This window comes from Camponotus floridanus, unplaced genomic scaffold, assembly GCF_003227725.1.
Source record: "Camponotus floridanus strain SB8 unplaced genomic scaffold, Cflo_v7.5 scaffold88, whole genome shotgun sequence".
NCBI lineage: Eukaryota > Metazoa > Arthropoda > Insecta > Hymenoptera > Formicidae > Camponotus > Camponotus floridanus.
Genome location: NW_020229858.1, coordinates 560,391 through 579,377, shown reverse-complemented (window position 1 = coordinate 579,377; position 18,987 = coordinate 560,391). Strand labels below are relative to the sequence as shown.

General features: G+C 34.3%; 3 protein-coding genes across 4 annotated transcripts; 1 reads left to right on the top strand and 2 right to left on the bottom strand.

Moving 5' to 3' along the window:
• Positions 1–1,875: 1,875 nt before the first annotated feature.
• LOC105258123 (WD repeat-containing protein 38) lies at positions 1,876–4,148 on the bottom strand. Its single transcript, XM_025414701.1, has 9 exons — positions 3,985–4,148; positions 3,824–3,852; positions 3,471–3,611; positions 3,217–3,397; positions 3,038–3,144; positions 2,771–2,914; positions 2,514–2,594; positions 2,194–2,424; positions 1,876–1,986 (listed from the first exon to the last, which is right to left on the bottom strand). The coding sequence occupies exons 1-9, from the start codon at positions 4,052–4,054 to the stop codon at positions 1,876–1,878; spliced, it is 1,095 nt and encodes a 364-aa protein (XP_025270486.1). The 5' UTR covers positions 4,055–4,148.
• Positions 4,149–4,486: 338 nt separating this feature from the next.
• LOC105258122 (coatomer subunit epsilon) lies at positions 4,487–6,615 on the top strand. Its single transcript, XM_011269204.3, has 3 exons — positions 4,487–4,588; positions 5,202–5,690; positions 5,811–6,615. Exons 1-3 carry the CDS (start codon positions 4,487–4,489, stop codon positions 6,117–6,119), a joined length of 900 nt encoding a protein of 299 aa, XP_011267506.1. The 3' UTR covers positions 6,120–6,615.
• Positions 6,616–9,259: 2,644 nt separating this feature from the next.
• LOC105258121 (PH-interacting protein) lies at positions 9,260–18,864 on the bottom strand. 2 transcript variants are annotated; one of them, XM_011269203.3, is made up of 22 exons: positions 18,686–18,864; positions 18,520–18,578; positions 18,413–18,442; positions 18,089–18,148; positions 17,166–17,316; positions 16,904–17,002; positions 16,436–16,773; positions 16,188–16,342; positions 15,739–16,056; positions 15,222–15,639; positions 14,918–15,143; positions 14,394–14,724; positions 13,952–14,147; positions 13,564–13,812; positions 13,268–13,489; positions 12,768–13,146; positions 12,171–12,570; positions 11,826–12,050; positions 11,547–11,727; positions 11,291–11,462; positions 11,085–11,216; positions 9,260–10,646 (listed from the first exon to the last, which is right to left on the bottom strand). In XM_011269203.3, the coding sequence occupies exons 1-22, from the start codon at positions 18,726–18,728 to the stop codon at positions 9,652–9,654; spliced, it is 5,379 nt and encodes a 1,792-aa protein (XP_011267505.1). In that variant the 5' UTR covers positions 18,729–18,864; the 3' UTR covers positions 9,260–9,651. The 2 variants fall into 2 exon arrangements, with proteins under 2 accessions (XP_011267505.1, XP_011267503.1); XM_011269201.3 differs by having other exon boundaries at positions 11,285–11,462; positions 18,686–18,862.
• Between the last annotated feature and the right edge of the window lie 123 nt (positions 18,865–18,987).

Here is an 18,987-nt window from a genome sequence, read left to right as displayed (position 1 = left end):
TTCCACAGGTCGCTCCACTCGCTCGCCTCGGGACGTCCCATTCCGATCTTGATGCACACAAACTCACACGATATCATCAACGCAAACGCGCGACACTTTATTCGGCACTCCCGATATTCGCTCGCATCCGATAATCATCATCAAGGGCGCAAATAACGCGACGCGACTTCGGTCCATCTTCGCGATCGCGCTATCACTGAACTGTGAAAAATAGCTGTCGCGCACTTTCACCGACATATTATGAAAGTCGCGCGATCATCCTTGGACACTTTCGACGCTCTTTCACTCGCGATATTCGTTTAAAAACGGTTAAAAGACGCGAAAAATGCGGACGTACGACGATCCGTGTAACTGCGTATGACTCCGAGTCACGTATGACGCGTATGACGTAGCAATGACGCGTATGACGTAGCAGTCACGCGCTAACATGGCGGCCGAACCAGTGCGCAGAAACGAATGCGCACTGGTTCGGCCGCCATGTTAGCGCGTGACTGCTACGTCATACGCGTCATACGTGAATCGGAGTCATACGCAGTTACACGGATCGTCGTACGTCCGCATTTTTCGCGTCTTTTAACCGTTTTTAAACGAATATCGCGAGTGAAAGAGTGTCGAAAGTGTCCAAGGATGATCGCGCGACTTTTATAATATGTCGGTGAAAGTGCGCGACAGCTATTTTTCACAGTTCAGTGATAGCGCGATCGCGAAGATGGACCGAAGTCGCGTCGCGTTATTTGCGCCCTTGATGATGATTATCGGATGCGAGCGAATATCGGGAGTGCCGAATAAAGTGTCGCGCGTTCGCGTTGATGATATCGTGTGAGTTTGTGCATCAAGATCGGAATGGGACGTCCCGAGGCGAGCGAGTGGAGCGGCCTGTGGAACAGCCGATGAACGGTGAGTAGATGTGATTTATCATATTTGCGTGACAATTCGTGCTCATTCGACGCTTATACAGCATCGCGATGTCCCGAATTACGTTCGAACAAATCGGCGCCGCATCATAATTCGATGCGATGCCGTGCAATTCAAATAAAGTCGATCGCGTGAAGATGGTTAGGCTAGAAGCGATTTCAAATTTATTTTATATACGCGCAGTGCTGCACAGCCTATCTCCTAGGGCTGCCAACTGTTAAGGTGCAATTTCATTGATGCTAAAAAGTAGCGTCAATGAAAAGGCCGCTTTAAGGTGCGGCCTCATTGACGCTAAAAAGTAGCGTCAACCATTGGTTGAACAAGGAGGTAAGTATAGTTGCTTCATTGTTCAACCAATGGTTGACGCTACTTTTTAGCGTCAATGAGGCCGCATCTTAAAGGTGCAATTTCATTGACGCTAAAAAGTAGCGTCAACCATTGGTTGAACAAAGAAGCAACTACTTAATTCTTTGTTCAACCAATGGTTGACGCTAATTTTTAGCGTCAATGAAATTGCACCTTTACACACTGAAAAAGTTGAAACTGTTTGAACTTTATTTTATTGACGCCATATCTAGAGAAAGTCTAGTGATTTTAATTTGCCGCTGGTTTCTAGCGTCAATGAAATTGCACCTTTACAGATACAAATGCAGCCAATCCCAATCGGTTATAAGAATCTAATACTTTTGTCACTTGTAAAATGTACCCTTTAAAGGCGCGAAATTTCAAATTAACAGTTGCATGCAATTCCACATAAGTTTTGTAAAATTTATATGATCTTGGAATTATTTAATTTCAAAATAATATCTTTTAAATCATATTTATATTAATAAAAGTTATAAATGCATCATGCTTTCATAATTTTATTTTAAAGGAATAATCGAGAAAGAAATAATAAACTTTGAATTATATTATTTAATACAAGATTTTTTTTAACAGTTTGATCGATACAATATTAGATTAGTAATAATCTCCGAGTCTTAATACAGATTCTATACCACCAAATATTATTATATTCTGATGACTGTCTATAGTGAAAATCGGTTTGTTTACACTGATACTTTCCATTACCTAATTTATTAAAAATGATTAATGAACTAAAAATTCACTATTGGAGGCACTTTTTAAAAATATTAATTATAGATATTTATTGTATGTAGTAATATACAAATAATTGTCTTTCCTGTTTGTTTCCTTCAATAATCTAAATCTATTTGATATAATATATGATATATCATGATTATCTATTTGATATAATATATGACGAATCACACAAACCTTCTTTTCTCTTAAACTAATCACTTCAAGAGCGCTAATACCAGAACCTCCAGTCAGGATAAGATCACCATAAGGATCCCCATCCAAATATTGCACAGCATAAAGAAATTCACCGTTTAAAGTCGACAATCTGTTTTGTGGATTTATCGTTTCGATGAGTTTCGCGCTCATCAGATCCCATATTTGTAGACTATCACGCACTATCCAAGAGCCTGTAAGGATGCGCGTTTCCTAATAAACGAGATATATGAAAAAATGCATCTATATATTTTATTGATATGAATATCAATTTATCAACAAATGAAAAAAAAAATTCTTACACATATATCAATGGCATCACCACATATATGAGGACCCTTGATGACCCTTATTGAACCAGTCGAAACTCTGATATCCCAAATCTAAAAATAAAATTTCTTTTAATTCTCTCTCTATTATTAGTTTAAAAAAGATCTTTTAATTTAATTTAAAAACTCTTCATTCATCTGCAATATTATTTATTTAAATGAAAAAATGTTATAGAAAAATATTTTTTAATATTTCAATAATTTAAAAAAACACTTTTATAAAAATTTACTCTAACAGTATCATCCCATCCACCAGTAATAATTAAATCAGAATATTCATTGTGAAATCTTGAAGCAAATATCCTCATTCGATGAAAATTTGTAGCTTTACTTTCTATCAAATCTTCTTCATTCTTTTTATACTCTAATATCAACTAAAATGAATTTATATTGATATAAAAATATTTTCATATATATTTTAATAAAAATTTTATAGAAATATGCAAATAATTGAATTTCAACAATTATGACTGATAACAATATTTCATAATATTAACTTTAGTGTTCCGTGTATCATAAAGACGAACAGTTGCATCTTTACCACCAGAGACTAAGTAATCTCCTGTGATACTAACATCTATCGTATTTACCTCATTTTTAAGCTCTGTATAGATGAATTCAAATTGAAAAATAATAGTACATATATGTAATGTAATTTTAAATATAATTCATCTACCAAAGATAAATCTAGAAAATTCTTTAGTATGTGTATTGCACATAAAAATATTTCCACAGGCACTGGAAGCATAAAAGATGTCTTTATGCACTGGGTTAAATCTACAGCACATGATTGGCATTGAAATTTCCAGACCAGATTTAAGTGATGCTGTTAATTCACCAGTTTTACCATTCCTGATCTACAAAATATCATGTAATAAGAAGAATGTCATACTTTTAATTTAGTCATATTTCATACATATAAATTATCACCTGGATAGCACCATTCCCAAAGCCTGTAGCTATAAATTTACCAGTTTTAGAAAATCGTGCAGTAAAGAGACCCTGTAAGTTTTCAGGAATGCGTATTTCATGTCGTTTTTGCAACTCCATATCTCGTAGTACATCTGCATTCTGTTTATAAGAAGAAAGATAAGATGAAAAGATAATGCTTTAACAAAAAAAAGGGCATGAATCTTTATAACTAATGTTTAAATAACATTATAGTTTCACAATTCTCATAATTATGATTATGACAATAATACAGCTATCAAATCAATAGTAAACTTTATTTTGAAAACTTAATCATTTATAGATATTTATATATAATTGTGCAAAATTCTCACCTTCTGACTTTCTTCACTTTTGCGATCCTCTTTAACGAAATTAAATAGAATATAATCAGATATTTCAATGAAAAGAAACGATAAGCTGACATATGAAAATTGACTGTAAACTATACAATTAAAGAAAATAAAAGAAACTGATAAATAATAAGAGATAAAACCTTCATTATTATATTTATCAAAATATCCGCGTCCATAACGTTGCTGATCTTTTAATTCGATAAAATCCATTGTGTTTCACAAAGCTCTAAATTTTTAATTAATAATAATTTCTTGATTAATTACTAAATGTGTTTGAACATGTAAATATATTGACAGAAAAAAAACTGCATATATATATATACATATATACATCTCTCTCTCTTTCTCTTTCTCTGATATTAATATTTTTTTAAATTGAAAATAATCATGAATTTATCATCGTCTCGATGTCGCTGTATCTAAATATATATGTGAGTTTCCTTTCTATTATTTTGTATATCTTCTATGAGTAGATGTAGTACAGATATGCACCGAATGTCAATTTAACCAACAGTGGATATATGTTTCCAATTCCTCAAAGTGTCTCTACCTCAAAGTAGGTGGTAGCGCTACTGTGCAAAGCGTGGAAAGTATTTTGTGAAAAACGTCTCTGTCAGATTTCTCTCTGGCATAAGTGACAAGATGGCACGTCAGCAGCAAGACGTCGACGAGCTTTTTGACGTTAGAAATCATTTTTATATCGGCAATTATCAGCAATGCATCAACGAGGCGCAAAAAATCAAGGCAAAGTTCTTTCTGATTATGTTTCTCTCATAAACGTATTATTGTTATGCGTTAATTTCGTGTTTAGATTTTTGACACGAACGACAGTTACTGGTCCTCTGTTAGCAGACGCTTTCCCGCAATATACCGATCTCTTTCTCTCGAATTACTTTTATTTTTAAAATTAATCACCCGCTATTATGATATATTTACAAAATTTTATCCTTATTTCGAAAACAGAAGTTGAAGAGATTGATTACAATATTTAAATTTAAAAAAATATATATATACATATATAAGATTATTCCAGATTAAAAATTCTCTAAGATTTTATAATTTTCAATAAACTTTCAATAATTTTAACGAAAATTTAATTGATGTTAATAATCAATAATTAATAAATCGAAACTAGACATTTGGAGACAAGTTAATAAATATAAATAATTAGTTTTTGCTCGATAAAAAACTATCCCTTTCTAGTATAAATCTGTGTAAAAAAAAATACAGTAATTTTAAGATCTATTGTGTGTATATGTACATTGTTGTAATTATTTATTAATATATTGATATTGTGAGTTTTGTTTCAAAATTAGAAATGCAAATTATTTTATTAAACTCTTTTTTTTTTCCACAGTCATCCTCTCCAGAAGTGGTTATGGAACGCGATGTGCTTCTCTATCGTGCCTATATAGCGCAAAGAAAGTTTCGTGTGGTATTAGATGAAATCAACAATTTGTCTCCACCAGAATTGCAACCACTGAAAACTTTAGCCGATTATTTCGCTAATCCACATCGTCGGGAGGCCATAATAGCTGAACTTGACAAGGAAGCCAATCATCCAAATTTTGATAATCATAATTTCCTGATCGTAGCTGCAACTATTTATTATCATGAAAAGAATCTGGAAGCCGCTCTCCGAATATTACATGATGTCGATCATTTGGAATGCATGGCATTGACACTACAGATATATTTAAAAATGGATCGTCCAGATTTAGCTCGTAAGGAGCTCAAGATGATGCAGGAGAAGGATGATGATGCTACTTTGACTCAACTCGCTCAAGCATGGGTTAACATTACCAGCGGTGGTGATAAACTACAAGATGCTTATTACATTTTTCAGGTGAGAAAGGATTAATTGTTTATTTTATATAAAAAGTAAGCGAGTATGTTATGCTGATATATTTTGATTTACTTTATTAAAAGTTTGTTACCTCACTAATGTAATTAAAAACTATTTTAGGAGATGATTGACAAGCATTCCAGTACCAGTATGTTATTGAATGGACAAGCTACTTGTTTTATTGGACAAGCTAAATATGAAGAGGCAGAGACAGCTTTGCAAGAGTCTCTTGATAAAGATAGTAATAATCCAGATACATTGATCAATATGATTGTTGTCTCCCAGCATATGGGCAAACCACCAGAAGTGGCTAATCGTTATTTAAGTCAGTTGAAAGATTCCCATTTGGAGCATCCTTTTGTCAAAGAATATTTGCAAAAAGAGATAGAGTTTCATAGGCTTAAAGAACAATATTCATCGTCCGCCTGAGTACCACTCAGCAGATTATGGCATTCTGTTGGATAAGCTTGAGAATCGATCATAAATGAATCCAAGCATAAACTAAATAAGTGATTCCATTGAAGGCCTCCAAATGAGTAACGTTTGTTTTGTTTAAATAAAAAAACTCTTTTAAAGTTGGAATATTGAAATAGATTCTGAGATATAGTTATGCAGTGCATTTCAAACTTAGCACACTTTAATTATTAAAACATTTTTTGTTATTATTTTATTTATGTCGAAAATAGGATGAGATATAATTATACGATGTTGACTCTTAGGAGAATTTATAATCCAATTTTCATGATATACATATACTGGGATTCCACAAATATTCTAACAATTTCTTGCAGAATAGAAAATAATGCGCAAACTTTACGTTTTTATATTAAAATATATTAATGGAAAATATAAATAAGGGTATGAAAAAGTTGTATGGAAACAATGTAGATTTGAAATTGCAAGAATGGAATCATACGTGATTGAAGAAATCACAATCTCTTTTATGCATTTTATCCTATTATACTCTCATCATACATAATCATAACAAATATGTGGCTGCCATTTTATAAAATTATAAATTACCATTCAAACTAAATAAGCATTATTAGCTAGCTTCACATGAAACTGGATCTTCGTATCATATTCGTATTATCCATTTAGAGATGTATGAATAAACGAATTAGAATAAAATATTTCATACCTTAAAAATATAAATCAAAAGATATCTTTTTTTACTTTTTAGATTGTTCCTAGATTTTTGTAAATATCCTCAAAACAAAAATAAAATCTCCTCGTTAATTGTGTACCTCTATAAAACTTAATTTATTCTATTAATAAATCTGTAAATATATCTTTGTCTCATATGTATGTATGGAAAACATTTATATATATATATATATACATATATACATACATACATACATACATCAGACACACACACACTCACACGCACGCACACGCATTAAGAAATCTTTTGAAAAGCTTAATAAAACATATGAAATATCTTGTATAATGCAAATAATCAGATAATTAACTATTTAACATAAGTAATTTGATAAAATAATTTCGAAAATGATACAAGTCAAGTTTTAAAACAAAAACTTACATGGAAATTAAAAATATACATTAATTATATATAGAATTTTTAATAACATTGAGAAAAATTGATATTTTGTCTACGAAATTTTCAAAATTAATGGCAAATAATTATACACAGGTAGACACATATGTAAAACAATTTAATTTTTTTTATTGGTGTGACGGTGGGTTTCAAAGAACCGTATTATATATAACAAAGCACGCTGAGATTTCACAACAGAATAAGTCAAACTGTACATAAAATGTAACTGTCTTTGTATTAAGTCCTACGTGTGTTCTCGGCAGAGTTTATATACACAAAATTATATTATTTCTGGATAATTATCGTGCGAAGTATATCAATTATATGAGTGAGACCAAAGTTAACATCGTTAAATTAATATTAATCAAAGGCTGGATACATCATCGAGTCTATATGTGATATGACTCTATTATTTAAGTCATTAAAAAAATATCGATTATAATTCTAATTATATCGATAATTTACATTATCCAATTTATATTATTTATATTTTATTATATTTGATATTCTTAAACTAATATCACAATGGCTCGAGACAGTCAAGACTTTTGATCTTTTGTGCACGTCTTGATCAACGATGTTAGCTGCTGGTAGCAATAATCATTTACACAACTATGTAATGCATAATAGATTTAAATTCGCATTATATAAATCTGGAAAACGTCTATCTGCCTTCGTGAAAAATTCTAAAATTGTGACCATTGGGCTCCTTTTATTATATTAGATCCATAACAGATATACAAACTATATAAAAAATCGTTATTTCACACACAGCACTATGGACCATATATAAAATTTATGTTATCTTTTATGTAACATAGAATATTAAAAAGAAAGAAAAGAGACTATGATACGCGAGTTAATATAATGTATATTTACACACAGATTCACACGGATTCGTGTTTTTCTTACACACGATGTGTCCTAAATTTAAATAAAATTGTGATAAGTGAAAATAACGACAAATTTTTAATATCGGAGAAAAAAAAAGAAGAGAAGAAAATAAAGGATATTTTCTTGTACTTTCCCTGACTTTTCATCACAATCAAAGTAAAATTTAATTTATATGCTAACAACAAACTGCGCTATTGCTATTGCAAGTGTCACGTTTTATATAACTTGAAAAATGTTAATTATAAATCGATGTCCAAGGAAATAATTATTGCATATGTAACAAATCCCATAAATTTTACTCTGGCAATATGTGGAAATTGAATTATAATTATTACAATTTCGTATTAAGAATCTTTTATGGATAAAATACTGATTCACATATATGTTTTTAATAACTCAGAATATGTAGAAAAATCGCATAACATTTTTCTCTAAATAAATTCTCAACGAACAATTGTCACAATGATATTACGAAGACCTGTAAAAATGATAACTTGATAAATTTCACAAGAGCATTGTATAATTTAACTTGCTATTTAACTAACTATTATTTTTATGAAACTGAAAACTATTTTATAAAATAATTTTATATCAATTCTCTTTCTATTGTCATAACATAAAAATATATTTATGTGAATCTTGAAATTTTCGAAATCATGGAAGCAATCGTCACAATTAAATGAGAATTCATGTCTTTGCATAAGCAAGCTTGTTTTTCCATTTACAAGTAACAAGATCATAATCATTGTATCTGTACAATAACGCGATTATATGGAATTCTCTATATAATTTTCTTTAGAGTGAGTGAAACTTTATATACAGTAATCTGTCTAATGTGAATTCGATTGAACATGTCATATACAGGATGATTATCAAGATATCGAAAATATCATGTGTTTGCTTATAAAACTATTTTCGCTTGTACCATTACACTAGTATGTATATCGTTCGAATATAGACAAATATAAAAAGAAAAGAACAGCTGCTTCAAAGAACTACTTTGTAAAAATAGAAGTTCTTTGTAGCAAAAGCATCCGATACGACATTATAGTACGATAATCTCCATCTATTATGTAAGTAAGCTAAACAAGAATATGAAATTAATAGGTATTATCTTGTTTGAAACTTTAGTTCTTGCCACCGTACTACGCTGTCGGAAATTCGTATTGCAATTACATACTTTGAACAATGTATAACAATGAAAAAACAAATAGAGGTGGAAAAAATAGATTGAAAACTTTATTCGTCTTCGAGGTCCATTCCATTTAACTTGTTGATAAACACTTCGAAACGAATCAGGAAAAAACTACAAAAATTTTTATCCTAATTAGTCAATCAAACATTTCGAAGTATTTATACGCGTTAGTGTATCTTACATTTTTTTTTTTTCGATTGCAATGTAACATATTAATCTAAGAATGCGCGAGATGATACGATCTTCATCAGAATTTTTCTGAAATAAGTTCTTTAATATACACACGACTTCTACTAACATAGAAGATGTCGTTAGGGTGATTCTAAAAGGTAAGCACGGGCGCGCGGTGTCATTTTACGTATACGACCTCTACTACTTATACTAATGCCTGGCTCTTGTATGCTATCTTCGTCGCTCTCCTCAGCATAAGAGCGGCGCTTAATCTTGCGTCGATTTCTTACTGGCATTCCATTACTATCGTCACTGTCCTCCTTATAATGAGGACGCTTTCGACCCGATCGTCTACTACCACTGTACTGTTGCCTCGTATCCTCCGAGTCTATGGAACCGCGCTGTCTTCGACGGCTGGAGCGCGACGATCTAAATTGTACTTTATATGAATAATCACTGTCCTCAGAATCTTGATTATTGGCCTCCTGTTGTAATGGTTTCTCTTCCTCCTCCTCTTCCTCTTCTTCTTCCTCTTCCTCTTCATCTTGTTCTTCTTCATCATCCTCTTCGCTTTCGCTCGCGCTATTTTCGTTCTTTCTATTATTAGCGGTATATTTTTGGTTTTCCTTGTTCTCGATTACTAATTTTCGTGATCTAGTATCTCTTCTGATAAATTTTTCCTCTTCGCTTTCTTCTTCCGTGGAGTCCGGTTCGACAAATTGTTCCTCATCTTCCTTATTCTCTTCAATATCATTGGCTTTGTTCTTCGCAATGTATTCATCGTCGTCATCGTCATCGTCCACGATAACGTTCGATTTCACTTTGGATTTAGATTGTTTACCATTCTTAATGTTCCTGCCGCGATTTTTGCGAACTTGCTTACCGCGACCGTTGAGCGTATAATCGTCCCCGGAATCGGTATCAGCACTAACATTGGGCATCGCTGTCCTTGCTCTAGTTCGTCGGACAGGAGCACTATCACTACTTTCAGTATCTGTCGTTGCTTCTGATTCACTAACATCACTATCACTGTTCTTTGACTTTTTGGACACAGTCGATCGGCATATCCGTAATTTCAACGTCGGTCGAGACGAGCAAGATCGTTTCGTATGACCGTTTGTCATCCGTGATGGTCCTAAAAAAGTCAAAATAAAATTGAAATTAATAATTTAATAATTAATTTATTTTATATAAAAAAGTGACTTCAATCCAAATAATAAAGATGTAATCGATTACAAATAATGATAACAATTTTAATTTAATGTCTATCCCAATTTCAAAAACTATTATAAAAGATTAAATTGCTATAAATATCTCTAGTAAAAAATCTGTCAAACTTGGACTTATATGAACGCAATACAAATATGATTAATAAAAAAATAAAGAGTTAATATGGCTTTATAATTCCTTCAATCTTATCCAAGTATAGTCTCTCTCTCTCTCTCTTTCTCTTTCTCATTTCGAATTCGACTTATTCTTACAAAATATGTTTTTACTCGAAACATTTATATACAAAATCTAACAAATTTCTTGAACGGTACACATATAGAATAATAAGTTAGAAAATGCGTACCAGGTGCGGATATATCAAAATTTTTCTTTTTCTGATCTTTACCCGATTCTTCATCATCGTTATCACTATTTACATCATCCTCATCTTCATCCTCATCGTCGCTTGGAATAGGAACGGATTTTGACTTAGATCCTGCAAATAAAATAGCATTTAATTATGTATTGCACTTATACAAACCAATAAGATATACAAATGCTTACCGGTACCATTGCTTAAATTGTGCTTCCGTTCCGTTTTCCTTTTCCGTTTTTGCTTTCCTTTTCCTTTTACTTTTACTTTCGCATTATCGTTACGTCTACGCGCTGATTTCCAATTTAATAATATCCTACGCATATGCTCTTCGAACATGGCCGATAATCTTACTGTCATCGAATATATCTAAATAAATAATAAAATATTTAAAATGCGCAGAAAAAACTATGGAGTAACTACATAAATAAAACAAAAATTATATTAACTTACTCTCGAACGTTTGTTTGTATTAAAATTTCTACTATTTGTAAATATTAATTTCATGTCTTTGGCAAATTCCGCTGGTGTTTCGTAATTGCCACCTAATAAATCCTCTTTAACAGTGCGCAAATCCATCGGTGTGTCTATTATTTGATAATATTCTGGATGTTCTAATCTATCAACCGGTTCTCTGCAAAACGATTTTTCATATGATTATATTTTCAATATAACTATATATTTTTAAAGATAAAAAAGAGAAAACGACAATTTAATCGTATCACATTTTACCTAAAAGGAATTGAATCTTCACATTGCCATAAACTTTCCAATAATTGACGACAAGCTAATTTCCAGTCTAGTGAGATTTGCTGAGAACGTAAATTTCTACTTGATGTAGATCTCTGTTTACTCGTTGAAGGTTTGTTGGTTTCTATCTCTGTCTCTGATTCAGAGGAACGATATGTATCATTCAATTGATGATATACTGCCGGAACATCCAAATCAATAGGTGATCTGCATAAGAGAAATATTACTTATATAACACTTATTTATATAACCAGTAATATAGAATGTAAAGATTGCATAAATGTTAACTTTTGTAAAAAAGTCTAGAAGAAATATATATTTGCTTACTTTATTATGCGCAAACATATGTCAGTGACTATTCTCGCCTTTTTCACTATATGACTGTGAGGTTCATTGAATTGCTCAGCATTTGTTGCCAAATATCTGACATCAAATTGCGCTGATGTGATTCTTCTGTAGAAATGATTCTCAAAACGAGCTTTTATAGTCGATAAATCGATTGGATATTCAACAATATACGCATAAGTCGGATAAAGACTGAGATCTACTGGCACCACAAATGGTTCCGCAATTGCGAGGCTCATCACCTGATCCAAACCTCGTATAATTCGACGACAAGTCGCTTCTCTATCACCCATGGGCCACTCTTCCGCATGGGGTTGATACAATATCGCTTGTCTTTCTTCTGGCAAAACGGGAACCGCGTCACCGATTACCGGCGGGATTCCTAAACGAGTATAATTAACGCATATAGTACGAAATTAAAGAGTCTAGAGAAAAAAGCGAGAATAAAATATTAGTTTAAAGTATTATATCTTTATAAATTTTTACATCTTTATACTCGCTTTTTTGACTAATTCAAAATTAAATATTTATAATTAAATATTATAATTTTGATAATCGTGAATTGAATGACCAGCTTACTATCTTCATCAACGGGCTCGAGATCCCAAGGACTCATACGTTCATATTCCCCATTGTCCCATCTGACGCGAAAACATAAAAAAAATGATTCCGGAAATTCTTCATCTAGCGGCTCCACCCCAACAATTTGTCCCATCCACCAACCATCCTCGATCATGCAACGAAACTTATCGCCTTCAGACCAACTTCGTGCCAACGCCGTATCAAAAGTTTGACGTAACACCAAGAAATCTAATACATCGGCCATATCATGATATTTGATGGTGAAATTCTGCCCAGTAAGTCGACCACCTTCATCCATCAACGCTAATTTCAAACAACATAAACGAGGCGGTTTAATTTCATATTTAATACCCACTACTTTTACAAACTCTTGTGCCTACAAATATAAACATTTTCCAATTAATACATGTACATCTTTATTTTATTTAAGATTTTTTTAAATGTTCCATCCCATATTAAAAACCTCTTTTTCATTCCTTAGAATAAAGTATACATACTCTAATATTCATTTTGGTCCATGGCTCGCAACGTGGACTAAGCTCATAAATCTTTTTATTCTTAACTGCATCTAAATAGAATTTTTGACCTTGTCTGAAATATACTATTTCATCGCCCATCTGTGGATAATAAGGGGCTTTCCTTGGAATTACTTCGGTAAGCCATTCCGAAGGACGGTAAATATCAGTAACTTCGCAATTACCATTAGCTATTTGTACTCCCTATTAGATAATAAAATGATAGTTTAATTAAAATTTTTTGTAGATTTAAAATGACATAAGAATTACAAATTTACCTTTTTCTTAGGACGTTTACTGCGTCTTCTATCTACATCACTCGGTGGTGTAACAGATCGCTTTTTCACAGGTTTACGTTTGCTACGTTTAGGAGGTTCTAAGTTCAGTCCATGATCTGCCATCCAATCTGAATATTCAGTGCTCGAGTCTGTAGTAGTACTATCGGAACACAAATCTTCCTCATGAGCAGTAGAATCATTGCTATTAGTGCTGGCTGAACTCGCTGACGTGCCAGTATTATCAGGATTCTGTAAAAATGCACAATATTATGACGTTTAATTAATTGTAAAATTCTGAAATTTCCTATCCATTATTACACACAAGCAAATAGGATTATCTACGAGTTAATACTTATCAGAATTAAATATTGCTTCTATCATGAGGTACCTCATATTCTTCCTCCTCCTGTTCTTCACCACGTGTTGCTCTGGTTCTATAACCGTGTCTAGTAGTTCTATTACGTTTGCGATTTACGAGTCTACTTCCTATATTGCCTTGATTAACGGCAGTGCTCGATGTAGGCTGCGGTCGCCGTCGCATTTCTCGCCGCCAGTTTTCTAATTCCATCTCTGCCATTGAGTGACTTTACAGATAATGTAAAAATATGAATTAATATTTATCAATAATTCTCTTTTAATATTAATATTAGCAAATTATTTAATATAATCTATAATTTATTTAGAACATTAATTTTCGTCTGTTACCACAAACAAATTATTAACGTTTATTAAGTTTATTTATAATTGTTTTCTATAAATTCTCATTGAAGTATAATTATGTTATTTACAATATATACTCAATACCAGAGAACTATGATTTAATTACTTACACCGCCTTAATTTGAGTGTCTTTAATGGCTAACTTCATGGGACGCGCGAGAATAGGTTTGTTCCACGGCGTGGTGTTATCCCTCTGCCAATTACCGCTACTTTGTCGGACACCTTCAACATTGCCTTCTCTTCTCAAACCAGCTCTACTACCACGGGGACTCGCTATTTGACGAATCGGTTGTTCTGCGATGTTATTTTCTCTATCATCACCAGCGCCAACGGCTTCTCCATCTGCATTGATATTTTGTCTCTGAGCAAGAGCCTCAATCAATCGATCAATGTTCGATCTTGGTTCTTGCTCTGGAAGACCTTCTATAACTTCTTGCATCCCTGTTTAATACAAATTTATATAGTCTTCTAATAAAAAAGTTATATGAAAAATCTTGAATAATCAAAAAATTAAAAAACCTAAATATGATATTGTTTTGTTATTGAAGATCATTCTGTATAACATTTCTCTTCAATTATTAAGATATTTCTCTCAAGAAATGTTGTTTTGAAATATCATGTATATAAATCTTACCGCCAGCACCAACCGCAATATTTGGTACCAATTGTTCGCCCCTACAGTTTTCTCTTCCAGGTACTAATCTCTGTAGTGCCGGTGGATAAGGGTTTCCGTCTACATCAACTAAAAACGGTGGCGGCATTAAATGTGGCGCAGTTTGTGTTTGTTCGTCAAGAACATAATTATTTGCATCTCTTATCAAGGGCCGATAATCCGTATGAAAGAATAATTCTGTTGGTATCTGAAAATAATTTAGGAAATTAAATATACCCGCGTAAGACAAAATGATATATATAAATGATATTGCAAGCTAACTTACAATTTTTAATTTCCCAGCGCCAGATCCAAATCCGAACATCAAAAGATGTCCATTAGAATCTGTTGCAGCGAGCATTGTACCATCAGGCGACCATTTTGCATCGAAAATAGCGCAATTTCCTTGACCTTCAACAGAATTTTGAAAACACGCTATCGATTCTATGTTTAATACATCCCAAATGATAAGCTGTCCATCATGACCAGCACTGAGTATCAAGCGAGAATCTATTGGATGCGATTCCAACACAAATACTTCATCTTTATGTCCGCGCAAAACTTTCATTAGTTCACCAGATTTAGCATTCCATACTTTCAATGTGTAATCGTTCACTGCTGTTATAACATATTCATCGCTTACATCCCAACAAACCATAGTCACTTTTGCTTTTTTGCTTGTGTCGTCATCTGTTTCTGGTTCCCTGTAAAAGAAAAAAGAGAAAAACAATTTTAACATGCTATATTACAGGCTAACAAGCATAAAATTTTTATAAAAGAAAAAAAAATTATTGAAAACATACCCAGAAAGCTTTGTCGTCATGAGTAGCTGTTTATGTACCCATTGCTGTTGCTCAAAATGCCATACATTCGCAGTACCGTCTTTAGATCCAGAAATGAATTTTAAACCACTGTGCGCCCACTGAATACTGTCTACAGTATCGGAATGCGATTCTACTTCGAGAACTCGGCGTGGTCCTTCGTCTCCTAACATTGTATAAACTCTTACATGATGATCTGCAGATCCAGCTGCCATAAATGCACCTCCAGGACTAAAAGAGGCACATATCATTTGTGCTTGGCCGGGTCTCATTTTCTCATGATATTGAATAGGTTTCGTCCTGTAATAAATTACATATCACACACAATCGTTCGCAAAAATATTTATGTAAGATATTGAAAATAATACAAAAAGATAATAGACAGAAAGATGCTTCTAAAAAGAATTATTTTATGTCCAAATTGAACTTACTGAAATACTGCCCTTTCGTTCAATTTCTTTGTGTAAGACCAGAAAGCCACTGATCCATCAGTACTAGTAGAAACTAAATAGTAGACACCATTACATTCTATTGGACAAAAATTCACGGATGTAATCATGCCTGTATGCCCCATTAAAACTGCCACCTTGAAGAAGAAGATATATATAAATTAAAAGAAAAATATAATTATTCTCTATAAAAATAATTATAAAATAGAAATAATTTAGTTTCTACTCACAGGCGACATCGTCTGGAAACACCAAACTCGTAATACTCGATCTAAACTTCCCGCCGCCAATAAAGTATTATCAAAATTTACAGCAATGTCCATAATTTCGGCGGACGGGCCTCGAAAAGTGGCAAGTAAACGTCCATCAACAGAACTCCAGACTTTGACGAGCAAATCGTCCGCTCCAGTTATAATATATTTACCACTGCGATCAAACAGTACACAATACACTGCGGATAAATGACCCAGTGTACGCCGATATAAATTCATCTTGCTGTAAAACTTTGTCGGTATTGCCTGTCTTCGACTTAGAGGACCAGAGTTTTCACGTCCCTGAAGTACACGTACTAGTGGACAAAAACATATGCATAACAAAATTATATGAGTTTTACATGAGAGGAAAAAAAAAGTATGCAAAGAAATGCCAATAAAATGCAAGTACATTTTACATTCAATTGTCAATTCTCAATGTCTTACCTATATTAGGCACTGATAAGCTACCAGATAATTCCAAAAGGGGTTTTCCACCAAATCTTGTGGAAAAATCGACAATGTTGTATACGCAACGTGTGATATCTATAAAAAAAATTTTATACATACGTAAAATTTATATGTAAAATCTTATACATATTTTATACATACAATGTTCATGTACTTTATGTATATTAATAAAATATAAAATTCTATTATTGCAATAAAGAATATAATTAATAAAAGGCATTGATATTATTTCGTATACCTTCGTGGGTACGCAGCAAAGATTGTTTGCCTGCACCCAAAAGCGATATCGCTCCAGGGACACATGGCGGCACTTCTCTCTCTAACACTGGTCCAATTCTGGCACATATTTGCAACAAATGATCGGATCCAATGTGAGAATATTTTTTTTCCTAAAAAAAATTATAATAATAAGCTATTGTGTAAAATAATCCAGAGAGATGAAATTGCAAGCGTTTAAGAGCTTTTTTATGTCTCATATAAGTTTTAGAATTATATAATACCTAGAAAGGCTATAAATATTAATATGTCAAGTATTTTTTTTTAGACATTATACAGCATTAAATCTTCATACAAACACGTGAAACTCAGAAATTATTTGCGTATAATACGAGAAAAGAAACATTATAGAGTTGAAAATTAATATTTCCTAATTGCACTAGCAATAAACATTGAAATTAGAAAGTTGAATCATCATCGCATTCATCGTTCGCGCGCAAAATTCGAATGGTCAAGTAGTTCCCGCGGTCGACCAATCAGCGTAGTCCGCTCATCACGCGCGAGCCACTTTCTATAAATAAGCCGTGGACCTCTACATATATTCATTGATCAGCTCACGCGAAATGGCCGGAAACGCGCCATTCGATTGGCCAACGGACGGCGGTAGTGGGGGGAGGCCACGACGAACGTTCCATGCGAGAGAAAGAGAGACCATGAGACGCGAGAGGAATCGCGGCGGAGGGCGGTTACGGGGGGATTAAACGGGGGGTAGAGCACCCCCCGCGGATCCACGACATACGATGCGCCCGGCGCATTATTTCATCGAACCACCTTGCGTTATGGCGCAACGGCGGGCCGACCCCGTGCATCTCGCTCGCGAGACGAGTCGAGTCGACATGTCCGCCTCGTGCCGATCGCCATGTCAGCACGTATATCCATACTCACCAACTCCTCGAACGTTTGATTATGCACGTGGCCCTCCCAGTCGAGTCGCGACGGCAAAGTCTGCGAACAGAAACACGATCTAAAATCTATACGGGGGGAACGATTAATGGGGGTGGAGAAAAAAAAAAATCGATCCGATCGATCGGCAGCGATCCGATCGATGACGATCGGCAAGGGCCGATCGCGTACGGCGAGCGGCCGCGATACCTCACCAAGGTCAGCGACCTTGAGATTCTAATGTTTTGACAAGCAGAAACCACGTGCGCGAGCCATGTGGCCCGCGAGACTAGTTGTGTACAGTGTCAGTCCCGTCGATCGGCTTACCTTGGCATGCTCCAATTCCCGCTTCAGCACCTGAAACAAAGCGCGTTAGGGCTCCACCTCGAATTACGACGCGCCTTCATTCGGCATCCCGGCCCTTGGCCACTTACCGCCGCGGCTTCCGCGCAGGGTCCCGCCGCCAAAAATTTCGCGATCAGGAAGTACAGCTCTGTAAAGGGAGAAACACACGGGGGGGCTTTAGACACGGCGGCATGTACGGCGGCACGAAGGCACGTACAGCGAGTTTACACGCTCGTATACGGCCTTCTATGTTACCTGATGCGATCCCGGACTCGTTCCTGGACGCGCTGACCTCCATCCCGACCGATCCAATCGATTTCTATTCACTCACGAGCGACGACAAAACATTTGGATTTACGGCTCATAGCGCCGCGATAACCACCGCGGAGTTCATTTTCTTTCCCCGAAGCTTGGCTGTGCGACCGCAACGCGCACGCACACGCTCGCCTAAACCGACGCAAAGTAGTCCCCCAATGACGGGGCTCCTGCCAACAGGCGCGTAGATGGCACCGCGAGGGGCCCGTCCCTTCTATTCGCGATGGCCCGGAATTTTTCCA

What these genes read in the sequence shown, in the direction of transcription:
- LOC105258122 (XM_011269204.3), top strand. Translation starts at nt 4,487, where the DNA reads ATGGCACGTCAGCAGCAAGACGTCGACGAGCTTTTTGACGTTAGAAAT. An exon ending in ACGAGGCGCAAAAAATCAAG is followed by an intron (nt 4,589 to 5,201) that starts GCAAAGTTCTTT and finishes TTTTTTCCACAG; the next exon opens with TCATCCTCTCCAGAAGTGGT. An exon ending in ATGCTTATTACATTTTTCAG is followed by an intron (nt 5,691 to 5,810) that starts GTGAGAAAGGAT and finishes AAACTATTTTAG; the next exon opens with GAGATGATTGACAAGCATTC.
- LOC105258123 (XM_025414701.1), bottom strand. Translation starts at nt 4,054, where the DNA reads ATGGATTTTATCGAATTAAAAGATCAGCAACGTTATGGACGCGGATAT. An exon ending in ATGATACACGGAACACTAAA is followed by an intron (nt 2,915 to 3,037) that starts GTTAATATTATG and finishes AATTCATTTTAG; the next exon opens with TTGATATTAGAGTATAAAAA. An exon ending in GATGGGATGATACTGTTAGA is followed by an intron (nt 2,595 to 2,770) that starts GTAAATTTTTAT and finishes TTTTATTTTTAG; the next exon opens with ATTTGGGATATCAGAGTTTC.
- LOC105258121 (XM_011269201.3), bottom strand. Translation starts at nt 18,728, where the DNA reads ATGGAGGTCAGCGCGTCCAGGAACGAGTCCGGGATCGCATCAG. An exon ending in TTTGCTGCGTACCCACGAAG is followed by an intron (nt 17,003 to 17,165) that starts GTATACGAAATA and finishes TTTTTTTTATAG; the next exon opens with ATATCACACGTTGCGTATAC. An exon ending in GTTTCCAGACGATGTCGCCT is followed by an intron (nt 16,343 to 16,435) that starts GTGAGTAGAAAC and finishes TTCTTCTTCAAG; the next exon opens with GTGGCAGTTTTAATGGGGCA.